We start from the raw sequence: 17,072 nt of genomic DNA on the forward strand, positions 1-17,072 counted from the left end.
ATAATAATTAAACAACTCTGCCAAGATGTTAAACCTATGATTTCCCAATCACAGTAGACAGTTCCCAATAGCTGAGGTGACACAGGCAGGGGAATAGGTCAAGAAAATTATCACATGCCCGACCCAAATCTTCTGACACCAGAAGCCTGACTGTGGAAATGTTCAGAGTGCCAGGAGTTGGCGGAATGGCTGTTGACAGCCCAAACATTCTCTTGTTTCATGTGTCAAGTCTTCCGCAGTCCAGAGGGGCCGCTGCCAATAAGAGCAATCACATCTGTCAATCAGGCAGATGATATACAGGCAGGAGTTCTTTGTTTACGGACAGTGTATAAGGGAAGAAAGTCTTGGGCAGAACCACTGCTTTACTGAAATAGTTGCATAACATCGGAGTGTTGAAGCACTAGTGTGGAAGCAATCTGCTTTAGAAGTCATTTTCCTTCAGCTCAAAGGGTTGCAATATGATGCGGCCATATTTCTCTCATTTCTTGAGCTGGTAAGAGTAAAAAATAAATAAGCCCAGCTTTCCTTCCTTATGCAGCAGCAATAAAGAAATATTGATTTCAGCTATTATTTAATAAGTATGTAGAGAGGCAAACTATTTGCACGCTCCAATATTCACATGGCTAACTGCAGGGGGATTTTGAGTTCTCTTTTGAGACAGGCAGTCATCTTAAATGAAAGGCTGAGTAACAGGCGGCAAGCTTTTTTATCCCATCATCATTATAGAAGTGCAGTTAAAGGAAATGTTGTCTCCCCCACATGGTTATCGGTGAGGATGGTTTAAACACTTGGTTAGGAGTGCTACGAGGACCTTCCATTGGGTTCCTTCCACTTTCAGTATGGTGAACGTGGACATTTTCCTCCACAGAGCTGATCTGGTCCAGTTCTTGAATAAGAATCCATAAGCAGCCTCTAAAAAGTGCTTGAAAAATTAATGCATTGCACATGTAATGTTAAAAATGTAAGCCCCATCCTTAGCCCTTCCATAAGGGGCCAGCTAACATTAGACCTACATTGCAGAACAAATTTAAAATGATAATAACCTTTTTCTGACCCACCGTTCTCCAAAGGCTCAGGGTAGATAACAACACATATGAAAACAAATGCTAATCAGTACTAAATACAAAATACTAAACAACTCACCCAGCCATTTTTACCAGAGGAAAAGTCATTTTGTTTAGCTGTGTCCTAATCTTTCCCATTGGAGTATTTATGCTCTGTAGACTGTCATGCAAAGCAGTTCACAGCTAAACATTATGGACAGATTATTCATCTAAGATTAAGCTCTTTGCACTTAGTTTATCTTGTCTAGGTGAAATGCACAATTGGATGTACAGATTCTCCCTGTAGCTTTAATAGAAACCCATGTATAATATACATAGCATGAGCTGTAATTAATTGTCTGGTCTCTTATTTAATGTAGCAATTTCCTAGTATTGACTTTTTATCAGTCAATTTAGCATAGCATTAAAATTAAGAGGAAAAGCAATATGTGGTTATACACCAAACTCAGAGTATTTGAAATACTATTACCGAGTGTCATAGTTAATGTAGGTACTTGTATTAGCTGCCTAAAATTATAGAATGGCAATAACTGTTTTTTATTTCTTTGCTCTAATTTGACATGTATGACAAATTGTTGCTGTGTTACATGTATTCCGTGTATCCATGTCTTCTGGGTCTACACAGAAGCCTATGGTAAGAACTTTGCCTTTTGTGAGCTAATCTACCTAGTCAGAGTTTGGTATTATGAGCTGGATGACCCTGGGAGTCAAAGCAAGCATAACTGTGTCCACTTATGCTGAAGTCTGTGGGTGGGATCCAAACAAAGGCAAGTGGAGTTGCATTCTTACCTTCCTATTGCCCTCCTGTGGCCCACTGTGCCATCACCAGAGAGGAGCTTGTGAGGATCAGTGGATGCTGCTGATAGAGGGGAGAAATTACAGAAGCAATCTGTGCCATTCAGTTAAAGATTTGGCAAGTGGCAATTACATGGAGATAGGTTAATGGTTAAACTAAGCATAACAAAAGAAGGTGGGGAATTTTCAGAATAAATAGAATAAATAGCATTCATCTGTTTAATTTATAGATGTGCTATAACACAATGTGTGTGTATATAAAAAGGGGGGAAATGGAGGGTGTGTGTTGAGATTTATGGGAAAGTGGGTTGCTGAGCTCTGGTCCTCATCCATTCTGCAGCTGTCATATAATTTGCTGGCCAGTGTGTATTGTCTCTCTGTTGCATGGTCTGTCAACAGTGGGTGCATATTGCAATCTATAATTGCAGAACTTGATTTCAAAACAGGGAAGTTAACAAGCCTGCAACAATCTCTATTTGAAGCATGAAAATAAGGACTTAGTATATACTACTAATGAGCCTCTTGTGGCACAGGGTGGTAAGGCAGCAGAAATGCTGCCTGAAGCTGTCTGCCTATGAGGCTGGGAGTTCAATCCCAGCAGCCAGCTCAAGGTCGACTCAGCCTTCCATCCTTCCGAGGTCGGTAAAATGAGTACCCAGCTTGCTGGGGGGTAAACGGTAATGACTGGGGAAGGCACTGGCAAACCACCCCGTATTGAGTCTGCCATGAAAACGCTAGAGGGCGTCACCCCAAGGGTCAGGCATGACCCGGCGCTTGCACAGGGGGATACCTTTACCTTTACTTTTTTATATACTACTGGGATCAAATTAACCCCTCCTGCTAAGTCAGAATTCTTGCTCCAGCAGAGAATGACATAGCAGTAGACAGGCTTTTTAAAAAGTCATTATATCCATAGCATACAATAGATGGTCAAATGGGAACCAAATCAACTATAGCAGATTTGTTTGTTGTTTGCTTGACTATAGCAGCTTGATAAAATGTCTTTCTAATCCATTTTTGTGCTTTGGAGTAGAATGGGTATTTAAGGACATTGCCTTGGCCACAAAAGATCTTCCAAAAGTAAACTATTAGTCATTGTATATTTCATTAGAAATCTCACCAGCTAAAATCAGTAGCTGTGTTAGTTTGTTACATCAAAAGCAGCAAAATCTTGTAGCAATTTAAAAGTTAACAAATGTTGTGTGGTATGAAATTCCATAAGCTTATCAGTTTATCACATACAGACTATACTACACTTGAAGTTAGGCTGAGAAGCACACACAAAGGCAGAAGAGAGGGGAATTGTCTGCATGTTGAGTGATTAATATACACTTGACATGTTAAATGTACTAAAAATGCAGAGTCTGAGTGAGATAAAGATGTATAAGCAAATGTGTGTCATACAGGTAATTTCATGAGTAGTTATATGGCTGAAGTACATTGTTTAGTCCAGCCTTTTTCAATTTTTTAATTGTGGAGTAGCTCCTGAAAGGTTTTACAGGGTTTGAGGTAACCTTGAAGTGATGTCAGCTGGCCGTGCCTCCCTGCCACGCCCCCAGACACATCACCCCCCTCTCCTTCCAAGTGAAACAGCACCTCCCCCCACCAACCCCAAGAGGACTCATTTGACTGGAGGGTGGTGGCCTGCTCTGCCCATTGCTGGGACTGAAATACCAGGCCACAGGCGGTGGGTGGGAGCTAGGCCCCAGTTCCCACCCACCACCCAAAGCAGCCCAGCAGCCTGCTTTACTGAGCCAGTGTGAAGGGTGTACAGTGCCCCTTGGCACTGAGGTTCCTTGACTCCCCCCAGTACAGAAGAGGCGGGACTCATAGGTACTGTTTGTACACCTTCTGACTCACAGAGTTTTGTTGAAGAGAGCAGGCAGACTACAACAGGTAAGTCAGTAGGGGCTAGGGGGCACTCTTTCACACTCCAGTGGAACTGTCTGAGGAGGAGGACCCTGAGTCCCTGGAGTCTCCCCACTTCCCAGTATCTTGTCCCTCCCTGCGGTTACATGTAACCCTGGTTGGGAAACACTGGTTTAGCCTTGGATTGATAGAGTACATGGGCCTGAGTAATATATCAGGCTAAAAAAGCAATGATCGCCTACTGAGAGCAACATTGGATTAATCAGTGAGTCACTTACTGATTGGGGGTCCAAAAGTCCACAGATATAGAAATGAGCAGACACGCCCAATGTTTGCAGTTTAGGAATCAGTTTGCATGGCAGAGCACGTGAGAGAATTGCCATTTACGCTGACTTAAGCCATCTAGGCTCTCAGTTCAATGCAGAAGAAACAGTCAGTTCTGTTGGTGAACTCCATTTTAGCAACATCACCCTCTGTCTGTCCTTGAGACATTCTTTTTCCTGAGTGCCATGACTTTGAGGTCCGAAGTAGAATGTCCACTGAGGTACATTACCAAAGGGTGAAAGGAAGACTTAAAGAACAAGAGATACATTGTCCAAAGTTTACCCATGGTGGAGAATAGTGGGTCCTAAAAGTCATTTGGGTTACTTTTTAAAGGCACTGAGGGGAAAATTATAAATAGGGCCAGCAGTGGTGATGCCAGTGCAGTTGATATTAGTGAAAATGAAGCTGTTTGAAGAGAGAGTTTATGTAGATGACTTCAGATGGAAAATGCTGCCATAGGAATACGTAATACAATCAGAAAACATGTGCTGAACAAAGGCGAAGTGATACATTTCACTGCTAAACTGCAGCCTCCTCCTCTGCCCCCCCCCATGCCTTTCACAAGGGGACCACAACACTGCAATGAGTAGAAGTTCTTCCCATTCATAGAACACTCACAGTGATTTCCAGATTTTTAAAGTGGTTACAGCAACATACGCAATAGCAATGAATAAAAATACATTGAAACGTCAGACGTAATAATCAGGTTTCTTCAAAGACTTTTTGGAACCAGAAGCCTCGTAACATTGGTACTAATTGCCACACTGAAGGAGGAGAGCTCCATAATTTAGGGATGGCACCTGAGAGACCTCTCCGGTGGGCCCTGCTAACCGTATGCTGTAGCCACTGTGTATGCGACCAGATTGGGTTTCTGAACACTGCAGAAGTGACTGCGTATAGAATGCATTACAGTGGTACAATCTGGATGTAACAAACAGGTCCAGAAACAGCCTCATTTGGTAAACCAGCCTCATTTAGAGTAAAGCATGTTATCATATTTGTTACCAATCTATCCAGAACCTGTGAGGAGCACAACAGAACCTCCATATTGCATGTCTGCTTTTTCAGGGGACAGGACAACCTATGTCTGTCTCTTACCGTGAAAATCTTCCTCCGTAAGTCGGCTGCAGCTTGATGGTACTTTCCTCCACCACCACAGTCCTCCTCGTGACCTACATCATTTCTCTTTTGTCTCAATTCAGTTTGTTTGCTCACCCTTCTGCAGTATCCCACTGCCTCCAGATACTGATTGTGCACTTTCATGGCCTCCTTGGCGTTAGAGAAAGAAGAGAAAGGGGAGGTGAAGGGGCTGGGTACCATCACATACTTCTGTAAGCTAGTAAAAGAATTAATGTAGGTTAGAGGATATGATCAGGTGATGCAAGTGTAGTGCAGGTGATGAACGATGAAGTCACAAGCTTTATCAGGATCCCTTTTACATTTCATTCGAGTTGGCTCAGGGTGAAGTGCATAGCTCTTGCTTCCTGTGTGTCACCACTGTGAAGCAGGATTGGCTGGGTGACTGGTCCAAGATCACTCGCAGCAGAGTGGAAGTTTGTTTAGCTCTCATCAGTTCTAGGGTTGTGCTTGGGCTGCTTGAAAGGATGAATTTTAAAATGGATTTGGAAATTAAATGCTGTATGCCGAGCTTCTATCCTGCATTCATAATAGATTCTGAAGGTTATATGGACCTGAAAGAAGATTTGGGGGGGGGGTATATTGATTGTGACAAAACTGACCATTTGGGATGCTTGAATAAAGAATTCCTGCTAGTCCCATGAAAATAGGCATGGTGTGCTTTTGGAAATGCATGATGTTACAAAAGCATTTTTAATGTTAAGTATTATATATGTTGCCCAAAGCCGGTGTTTCAACTCATGCATTGTGGTTCAAGGTAGTCTGTGGATCCTAATATAATTTTTTTTCAGGTGATTAGTTCTTGTGCCCTCAGAATAAGGACTCAGACAGCCTGTTTCTTCAATGTGACAGTCATTGTTGCAACTAAGCTGCTCCTTGCCTTTGGTTAAAAGTTGTTCTGTTAACTTTCCACTAGGACACATGCCTTTTTGCCTTGTCATCAGCTCTTTGTACAGGTGGAAGTGAAATTTCAGGAAGACAACAGTATTTGGAGATCCCCCCCCCCAAACACACGTCTTTGCTAGAGCTGTTCTGGATTTTCATGTGCTGTGAGCTGAATGCTTCATCATATAAAGTTGATGCGAGTTTGTTTTTCCTCTTGGTCTATGAAAGTCTGACCCAGATGGTCTTGATAAAAAAAATACCTAGAAAATCTGACCAGGAAGTGTTTCCCAGAGTTATTTGCAAACTATGTAAATTATTTAAAGGCCCATGAGATTTGAATTACAGGCCATAAATAAATTCTGCAGGACTTCCAAGTGTCCAGAGTTGCATTTGCTTCTCTAACATCACTGGACTGCTAATGAAACCCACCATATAGTTTTGGCTTGATGGTAATTCAGTTTGTATAGGGCTGTTTTTTATATTATTACTATCAAGAAAGCCCATTGCAACCTGGAATGCAATGGGCGCTAGGACTCAGGGGACACAGGCAGGTGCAGATCTCTCTCCTAGCAGGGAATCAAGGGTCGGGTCATTTGCAATTTATCTCTGTCTGTCTCTTTCCCTCACAGCAGGAGCCATAGCAGGTAATTAGGGGTCATTTGCGGTTTGGCAGGGCTCTCTGTGTCTCTCTCTCAGGGGTCTGGCAGCAAAGTGGCTAGCTTCCAGGGAAGGAGGGCAGGAGCTGGAGAGGGAGGGCCAATCAGGGTGTGGCCAGCACTCTCATTGACCCTATTCCATCTTGGATAGCCAGGACACTCTCCACCCCCAGGGTGGGTTTACAAATATTAAGAGGATAATAATATGGCTCAGGGCGGGTACCAACATATGTAATAACAATAAAATAACACAATAATCATTATGATCATATTACTAAAAGATATATTAAAATCAGCCCATTTCACAGCAGTCCAAGGGAACCAGCTTGGCGCCGTGGTTAAGAGTGGTGGCTTCTAATCTGGAGAGCCAGGTTTGATTCCCCACTACTCCACATACAGCCAGCCAAGTGACTTTGGAATAGTCACCATTCTGTTAGAACTGTTCTCACAGTAGTTCTGTCAGAACTTTCTCAGTCTCACCTATTTCGCAGGGTGTTTGTTGTAGGAAGAGGAAGGGAAGGCAATTACATGCCGTTTCAGGTAGCAAGCAGTAGGGTATTAAAAAACAACTCTTTTTCTATCATCAGTCCTCTGATGGGAGGGGCAACATAAGGATTAGTTTGTAGTCTGGTGATAGTTTGGCTGACGTTTTGAGCAGTGAGTCCAGAATTTTGATATTCTTCCTGTCCTCAAATGTAGGCCTGATGGGACAACTCTGTTTTGCAGGTTCTGTGGAACAGTCTGAAAAGTTCTGCAGGGCCCTGATTTCGCCAGGTAGAGCATTCCACTAGGCCAAGGCCATGACCAAAAAGGCCCTGGTCCTGGTCAAGGCCAGTTTGTCATATCTGGGGCCAGGAATCTTGAGCAAATTCTGCTCACTAGATCTTGTGCTCTGTCGGAGGACATAGGGGAGGAAGTGGTTTTGTTTGCCACACTTTGAAATGCAAGACAAAGAGTGCTGCATAAGAAGCTTAGACAGACAACAGCCCGACATAAGTGTTTTAAAACATTGTATTGACTAATTCAGAGTCATCAGGCTGAGACTGAAACCTTATGTATGACCTCTGATATTAGCTATGTTGATAGTAACCAGAGCCATTTGCTATTACTACTGCCTGTTCAACAGCCTGTGTAGCATTCTAAAGCCACTGACAATATAATGGAGAGTATGCTGCCATTTAGACTTTCCCAACTGAGTATTGGCCTTCAGTGATGTTACCTTTATGGGTAAGAACTCCAATCATGTTCCATGGAAAGTAGAGCAAAGCAGTTCTAAACTCTGATATTCACTGGGTTGGCTTCTACAAGCAGGCAACACGTAGTCACAGATCTCTCCACTTCCCTAATAGACCTGTGAAAAAGGTGAAGCTTGCTGCCATGGGAATCATGGTGTGCATGACAGTTGTAAAGAGAAAGGATCAGGTGACCACTCCCATTTCCCTCTCATGCTGATGGGTCCTCTTGAGTCTTTAAAAACACCAATGGAAAGGTAAGCAGGGACAATGTATTCCAATTTCCCCCTTTTCAGAGCAGCCCCATACTGTAATTTGTTTATCGTCTTTCTCATAACTTCACACACCAGCTTTTTGAATGCCTCAAGAGGCTGCTGGTGGAAGAAGGAAGAACCTATGCTTGTGAGCGCACTTGCTGCTTGGAAGACCCAACCCATTACTTGGAAGATGTGAATAACAATGCATCTACACATCATCCCTTCAGACTTTGTTGTTATTATGGCTGTTTTGATCTCTCTTTTTCTCTAGGAGGAGGAAGAACAGGAAGAGGATGATGATGAGGATGATGATGACACAGATGATCTTGATGAACTGGACACTGACCAGCTGTTGGAGGCTGATTTGGAGGAAGAGGAAACCAATGAGAATGCGGGTGAGGATGGAGAAAATGACTTCTCTCCTTCTGATGATGAGGAATTGGCCAACCTGCTGGAAGAGGGGGATGAAGGAGAGGATGAAGATTCTGATGCAGATGAGGAAGTTGAGCTCATCCTTGGTGATAGTAAGTATATATAGTCCTGAGGAAGCCACTCTTGAATCAGTGCAAGGTGCAAGTGCAAAGTATGCTTAAGGTACCTCTAACATCTCAGAAACAGGAACTGCTTTGCATAAATAAGCCCAGGCCAGTGTGTCAGCTTCCATTCTGTCTTTTGTCTTATTCAGAGGCTCATAGGAAAGCCTGTCATTCAGATTCCTGAGTTAAATGGACCAACCTATTTAGGGCAGTTCCATAATCTGGCTTGTCAGCCATTAGCTGTGTGTATATGGCTGTTTCCCCACAGAAAACAAGTAAAGTTTGTTCAACATAGTCATCTGTAAAAGAAACCTTTCTGGGAACCCTATTTGGGTGGCTGTTTGACAATGTACACATGTTTGCACTTTACTCGTAGCATGTAACACTTGTCCCTTGCAGCAGTGGATTGTCCATGTAGATTGTAGAGCTGACAGTACTTCCCTTGCATTGGTTGCCTGAGTACCAAATAGGAGTATGTTTAATCCCCACCCCTACCAGTGTCAGGTAGAAATAATTGCTGAATGGAAATTGCTGAGATTCAGTAACGGTGATGTAGCTTCTCAGTCTTTGCTTATGGGGTAGTGGTTACATTAGACTCCATGGGGCTTATTTGTGAATAAATATGCTTGTAGGCTCAAGTGGCAGTAATCCTCCAAAATTAGTTCCTAGCCAACACAATGGAAGGGTACTTGATTTAGCCCACACTGACAACCGCTTGCTCATCTTTTGTTGGCTTTGCAAAGTCAGGCATGCAAATACATGACAGTCACCAACCACCCCTTTAAGAATCAGGGATAGAGCATGTTCATTCAGTTTTGAGGAAATCAGCAGTAAGTAAATGATAGAGCTGTGAGGTTACATCATATGCTTGATGTTCAAGCTCTACCTGCAGATCCATTTCAGGTGTCATTGCCCAGTGCTAGAACCCCTGCCTCCACCTGTGCCTCGGGAGTCCATCTGCCTTAGTGGTTTCAATGTACTCTCTATTTTGTTGAAGCCTGAACATGAGATGGGCAGTTGGGTTAAGGAATATTATGGGGGGAGAGGTACAATAAAATCAGAGTCCAGTAGCACCTTTAAGACCAACAAAGATTTATTCAAGGCATGAGCTTTCGAGTGCAAGCACTCTTCGTCAGACTAAAAACTGACCATCATAACAGTAGGAATATATAAAGAAAAGTTAATCCTGTTACATTAGTAAACTGTGTCACAGCATCCACACATAGCCACATGATAACTCTCTGCCAAACCAGCCAATCAAACCCCACGAACCCATTTGTAGTTCACAAAGACATATCAGAAATAAAACTGTCAAAGCCAGTGATCCACGGCTCACACCCTACTATTTACTGACAGCCCCATCTGTCTCCATACCAGTGTGCATGCTAACCTTATGTAACTTGTATATCCACATTCCTCACAATTTATTTTAATTGGGATTATGTGACTGTTAGTAATATATAATGTTATTTTGAATTCTACTTTCTGGTCCCAGGACAAGATAGCTGCCAGCTTAGCTTCTACTTGTAAGAAAGTTTCACACTGGTATGGAGACAGATGGGGCCCGGCAGTAAATAGTAGGGTGTGAGCTGTGGATCACTGGCTTTGACAGTTTTATTTCTGATATGTCTTTGTGAACTACAAATGGGTTCGAGGGGTTTGATTGGCTGATTTGGCAGAGAGTTATCACGTCGCTGTGTGTGGATGATGTGACACAGTTTACTAATGTAACAGGATTAACTTTTGCTTATATATTCCTACTGTTATGATGGTCAGTTTTGAGTCTGACAAAGAGTGCTTGCACTCGAAAGCTCACACCTGGAATAAATCTTTGTTGGTCTTAAAGGTGCTACTGGACTCTGATTTTATTGTGCTACTTCAGACCAACACGGCTACTCATTTGAATCTATCCTTATGGGGGGAGAGGGGGTGTGAGTAAAAAAAGGAATGCGTGGAAGGTGGGGGGATGGGGGACACCTGACATGGATTTTTTGTGGTAGGGAATAGACTTTGTTCTATAGTACAGAATTATGCCAAGAGAAATAGTGGGTTTTACTTGTATTGGAACTGTGCCCTGAATGCCCTAAACCAGTGGTCCCCAACCTTTTTATCACCGGGGACCACTCAATGCTGGGGACCACTCACCGGGGACCACTCAACGCCTTTTACTGAGACCCGGTTGGGGGGTAGTTTACTCCTCTGCTCTCAACCACTGCCCTAGCGCTCTCTGATCACTATGGTAATGTTTAAACATCCCTTCAAAATAAGATACAGACACGCCACAATATTGAAGTGTGTTGTAAAGGGCTGGGGGGGATGAAGTAAAGGGCCGGGGGGGGGGAAGAAGGTGTCCTTCGGGGCCCACCTCCAATTAGTCGATGGACCATATGTGGTCCGCAGCCCACAGGTTGGGGATCGCTACCCTAAACCATTCCTCTTAATGGTATATGTGTGTGTGAGCAGGCATTGGTTGCTCAGTGAAGATGGAAAGACATCCTCTGACGTGTGCCCAGATAATGGTTTCCTGAATTATCTCATCATGTAATCCAGGGCTTAACCCTCATGAGCCAGACCGTTATGTGGTGGTCACATTCTACCCCGGCAGCAGAAAGTCATGAATTCTATTTGGAGTGGAGAAAAAGCATTGTTAAGGACTGGCTGGAAGGGTGATGGAGTTGGGGGGGGGGGATGGAGTGAGTGGGGAAAGTGGAGTGCAGGGAATGTAGTGTTGTTTCCAGTTCCTGGAAGACTGGCAAAGGGAAGTGGGCTGTGCTGAAAACCATGAGAAGTGGTAGAGCTCAGCCTGTATTAGAGCCATGAAGTCCTGCCTGTAATCCTTCTTCCCCTCTCCTTAATTCCATGTGCTTCAAAACAGGCAACGGTTAAGGGTGAGACTGTTTCCATATATCGTCACAAATTAAAAATTGCTCATCATTAGATGATGATAAAGTGGAGTTCTTCCAGAAAGGGAGTCTTGGAAAATGAAATATAGTGGGGGGCAGTGTATCGGGGGGGGGGGACTGGTCTAGGATGAAATCTGGGCCCTCTTCATTTGCTGGACTTCAGCAGAGGAAGAATATCTACCTGGTTTTTGTGTGTGTGTGTAAGCTCCATGGAAGAAGAACAGGCACTATTTTAAAAATGCCATTCTGTGTCCCATGCATGTCGTCCTAGATTTTGTCTGGAGCCGTAGACTCATCTTGCTAGCAGACTCATCCGTGCTCTTCTTCTCTTGTTTTGTTGTAGTGCAGCACTGCTTCTCTGCAATCAGGCTCCTCAACCAGGGGGCACTAACCTGTCAGGTCTCCAGGGATTTTCTTGTATATTTGTCTGTCAGCCCACTGTGTTCTTAAAGGTGGTAGGTATTTTGTCCAATCCATCAGGAGATGTTACACAGATTGAATTAAAAAAAAAGAATGAATTGTACCTTGATGGACATTTTGTAGTAGTTATTCTTCCTTTTCGTACATTACTGGGGGAAATTAGTTTGTGGTTCCAGATTGCACCTGAAATTCACTTTGCCTCGGCAGCCAAGGAGAAGGATGAGGGAAGGAAAGGTGACTGAAATCATTTAGAATATTTTTACTGCATGTCCATTTTGCTGGCTCCCACAGGCTGTAGGCAGTTTCTGTCTATATACCACAATATATAAAACTTGGTTCCTTCTCCTGCCTGTCTGTGTATTTATTTGGAAAGCTAAGTTCTGTGCAGCTGCTGCACTATCTCACAAAGACAAATGTCCCTTGAGTTTGCTTCTTACCCGTGCTTGTCCTGCACAAGGAAAGTCTTTGTTTGCCATTGTTCTTCCAAGTACCTTCTGTACATGCAGACAGTGCTGGAAAGCATCCAGAAAAATTTTGAGGTGAAGGGAAATATTTGCCGGAAGTGGGAGTGGTCGGGGAAGTGGAGCAGTGATTGACTGAGCGTGGTGGGAGGGAGGATATGCGTGGAAGAAACTGTAAGGAAGCTCCAGCAGTCATGGCTTTGGCTATCCAGAACTGGATCAGATCATTGGCCCTTGGAGAAGAAACAGTGGTGGCATCAAGGTACTTATTGCCCCCAGATGCCATGCTATTGAACACTGCAAAAGAATCAAATTTCAATAGTTCTCCTCCATCTACTATGACCCCCAATGGAGAATCCCACAAGACAGCACTTCCAAACAGGTTTCATGGGAACGGTTTATAGCTGGACTGTTCTCTATGGATGTTTAATAGCCAAATGTTTTTGCTTGACAGGGCCTACGGCTTCTGGCCTCTTTTTTATTTTTATTTCGCTTTCTCCAGTAGTTTGCTACATGGTGCCTAGAGTCTCTCAAATATCCATCGTCACAGATTCTGTGTGGGGGTGATTTGGTGGAAGAGAGGTCACCTGACAGACATGCAGTACAATACAGAGTAGTCACATTATTTGGATGAATTAAGCTACTGAAGGCTGCAGGGCTATGACTAGTTCTTCAAGGACAGACCATGTGGATAATCAACATGGCTCACTTTAAAAATTGCTACCTAAAGCTAGGACTGGTAATTGGAAAAACAGAAGGAGAGAAGCAGAGGAATTCTTTTAATGTGCTTACAAGAGAGCACTGAAAGAAGGGAGGCACAATAGTTCATCATGATGCACAATGGAGCTGCATTCCACCTTATCCTTCACTGTTTTATCGTAAAGCTTATTGAAGGAAGAGGCGTACCTTCAGAAAAATGATTGCATATGTGGCCGGTATTGAAACATATCTATACAGGGCTGAAAGTAAGATGGGATGAGCTGAGACAGAGTACCAGTAAGACATTTCATTTACTTTCATGCCAGAAACTTCCACATGTTCCATGCATTGTGATGTTGCTCTAAATTTGACCTTCAGTTTGAAATCTCTACATAAATATCTTAATACGTGTCTTGAGTTTCGTCAGTACTTTAACCCCATTGCACAGTTAAAGTGAGTTTCTATCATTCTTACAAAAACACTCATCTTCTTGCTTTGAGTAAGGCGCCAGTGATAGAATAGTGAATGGTTCTCCCCCTCTCACTTCAACACCACTGTGCCAAAAAACAGAAATCCTCTTTCCTCTTACTCATATTACTCTATTTCTGCACCTATATTTGCAAAGCATACTTCTGGGGGGAATATTTTTTCTGTGGAGTTTTCTTGGCATTTATTTCATTTATTTGTCAAACAGTCTTGGAGAAAATCTCTGATATGTGTGGCCCCCGATTCTTCTTTTGTTGTTGTTCTGGGAGGCATGTGCTTTGCTGTCTTTACTGAATTTCATTTTTGCATTTATATACCATTCTTCCCCAAGAGCTCAGGGCACAACAATCATATAACAATAAACCATAAAAACAATACAATTGACATATAAAAACCTAAAATACCAATAATTTACTGTAAGTTAAAAATCAAACGACTCCAGAAGGGCTGCCTCCTTTCTAGCATAAGAGGGGCACATAAAATTAAGTAGGCATATTAAGTAGGCATACTTAATAATGACTTGCTAATGTATTTCTGAGCACTGCAGTGATGAAGAATTTCTTGGTCCTGGGCAGACTCATACATGCATGTCTCAGAAGTAGGTTGTATGAAATGTAAAGCAGGTCACAAAATTTAAAAGCATGCAATAGGAATGATCCCAGACATGATATATAAGAGGTGCAGTGGTTAACAATCTCTTCCATCTCTTCAGCTGTGTCCCTGTTCTTAGCCAGGTACCCATATGCTGACCACAGGAAGGGATTTCTGCCAGTAGGGGGGGGGCTGTTTCTGAGGTCCCCCAGTTTCAGTAATCACAATAGGGTGCATTTGGGAGAAGAAGAGTTGGTTCTTATATGCCACTTTTCCCTACCCGAAGGAGGCTCAAAGCAGCTTACAGTCGCCTTCCCATTCCTCTCCCCACAACAGACACCCTGTGGGGTGGGTGAGACTGAGAGAGCCCTGATATCACTGCCCGGTCAGAACAGTTTTATCAGTGCTGTGGCAAGCCCAAGGTTACCCAGCTGGTTGCATGTGGGGGAGCGCAGAATCGAACCTGGCATGCTAGATTAGAAGTCCACACTTCTAACCACTACACCAAACTGGCTCTCACTTCCACTCATGCCTCTTGACTCGGGTGGTCATTGAATGGTTTAATGTTGTCCAATTTAAAGTTTTAAGACTTAAAGAGGATTTGAACCTAGGACTCTCTGAAGGGCACCCTTCTAACCAGTACACCACAAAGGATCTTGTGCATACTTTCCTATACAAATGTTTAATATATGGTTCATTTATTGAACAAGGTCTTGTGATCCTGATGTCTGTCTGGATTCTTCCCCTGCTCTGTGTCACTTCATTCTTGAATTTACAATACAGAGGATTTAGAAGTCGCCCTAATTTTTTTTCTGATGAGTTTACAGTAAGTTACAATGGCATCTCATTGTGATGACTTATCACACTGGAAAATTACACCTGGCTTGTGGCAGAAGAGCCCAGATGGACCGATTTCTTTCCAAAATGGGCTTTGCCATCAAAGCACCTGCTGATACGTGGTTTTCTGGATGAAATACTGCTCAGAGGGAAGGCTGTGTGTCTGTTCGGTATTATTGTGGGTATGGCGTTACATATTTGATTTGAAACAGGTTGCCTTGCTTGTCATCTCAACATTTGGATCAAACGAATAACCAATTTGTCCCTTTTCCAGCTGACAGCTCAGATAATTCAGATTTGGAAGATGACATAATCTTGTCTTTGAATGAGTGAGGAGTAACCATCCACAGGATGTTGGCAGCAGGAAATCTCCTCAGAAGCGAGGAGACCAAATCAGGAGGTGATATTGAGCAGCCTCTCAGATCCTGAGTTTCGGGAGAACATCTAAAGAGTTTGCAGCCCTTCAGTTCTTGCTGTGGACAGATGCAGGGTCCTGGAGCATCCAGGGCCTTCTGACAGACCAGTGGATCGGACTTTATTTTCTCTGCCTTCTTCTTTTTTGGTTTTTAGGCTGAGACATGACTCTCCTCTCTGTGGAGATCTCTGAAGATATTTCACAATATATTTTCTTTGTATAAAGTTCTTTCCTAAAGAACAGAATAGTTTTATATGAAACAAAAAAGATTAAAAAAAAACAGGCAGGTGTTACAAAAAAAATATGCTTGTATCTTTCGAATACTTAGTCACCATGGTGAGTTTTTTTGGGGGGAAAAGAAAGTTTAAAAATAAAAGGGCATTTTTACTGAAAAAGGGTGGGGCAGGGGAGTAAGTGAATCATGGTTTGTAAAGCTGTGGATGAGCGATATTTTTATTTTGAATATAATTTTGTAACGGAGGTGTTGCCACCTGCTGTGAAGATGTTCATTTGGAGGGTGGGGGTGGTCAGATGTCTATTATCCTTTCAGAAGCCCAAGGAGAGTTCCTGCTGCAGTAGCCATAGCAAATAACTGGAGATTGGGTGCTGCCCTATTTAGAACCTGCCATCGCTGGAGATGAAGGACTCTAGTCTGTTAAGCTCCTCCTCACCCAAATGACCCTTTTTTTGTGTGTGACTGCAATTTTAAATCTTTTTTCCTTCCCTTTTGCCCTCTATGTGCGAACTATGAACAAGGCCTTTTTCTTTAATGTAAATTGTATTTATTAAAAAATAAATAAAATGCAAGCCCTGTCTGTTTATAATTTAGAGCTGCTGCACCTGTGCTTTGCCCTGAAATGAGAGACAAAAGTGGGATTATTTATTCAGGACCTGACTGCATTCACGTGAAGATAACTGACAGCATTAGGCATTTCTGGAGGATGGTTATCTGGTACTGTTAACACATTTTTGTGAGGCTTCTCCCAAGAGGATCTAGTTCAGTCAGATCACATGAAGGTAATCCTCCAGACTTGTTCTACAGTCTGCTTCTCACACTAAATGCCCTGTGATGGAGACACGCTGGGAAAGGAAAGAGGGGATCCCCACTCCTGTTCAAGAGTGACGAAGGAAGATATTATTCCTCTCCCTTTTTTTCTGAAGACTTCTGCTTACTGTGTTGCTTCCATGTTCTTCTGAAAACACATGTAGAATGTGTTCAGCATTGTTAAGGACTTCATGTGTTTGTAAAGGTAATCAATTATGTGACCAGTGTTAAGTATGCGGGTAGCTGACCCCAATATCACCCAGTCTTAACCCGGGCTCTTTCCATTGTGGTGAAAGGTTTCTTCTGCCAGAAATGTCTTTACTGTTTGGCATAACTGATGCTTGTTGATAAGATGTTCTTCCTGTAATACTGAAGTTCATGATTAAGTGCCTGCCAGTGGGAAGGCAGTAAAATACAGCAACACAGAGCTTAGGGATGTAGGTGTGTATTGTGAATTTTA

The 17,072-nt window shown here is 42.9% G+C and overlaps 1 protein-coding gene across 3 annotated transcripts in view; it reads left to right on the plus strand.

Moving 5' to 3' along the window:
* DCAF1 (DDB1 and CUL4 associated factor 1) overlaps positions 1-16,395 on the plus strand; it is a 55,842-nt gene extending 39,447 nt beyond the window's left edge. The window contains exons 23-24 of one of the 3 annotated variants that reach the window (XM_077325920.1): positions 8,491-8,614; positions 15,427-16,395. In XM_077325920.1, the coding sequence (XP_077182035.1) occupies positions 8,491-8,614; positions 15,427-15,485 (183 nt within the window). In that variant the 3' untranslated portion in view covers positions 15,486-16,395. The other 2 variants (XM_077325918.1, XM_077325919.1) reach the window with 2 other exon arrangements.
* The last annotated feature ends 677 nt before the right edge of the window (positions 16,396-17,072 follow it).

The sequence above is a fragment of the Paroedura picta genome, chromosome 3 (genome assembly GCF_049243985.1).
Source record: "Paroedura picta isolate Pp20150507F chromosome 3, Ppicta_v3.0, whole genome shotgun sequence".
Classification (NCBI taxonomy): domain Eukaryota; kingdom Metazoa; phylum Chordata; class Lepidosauria; order Squamata; family Gekkonidae; genus Paroedura; species Paroedura picta.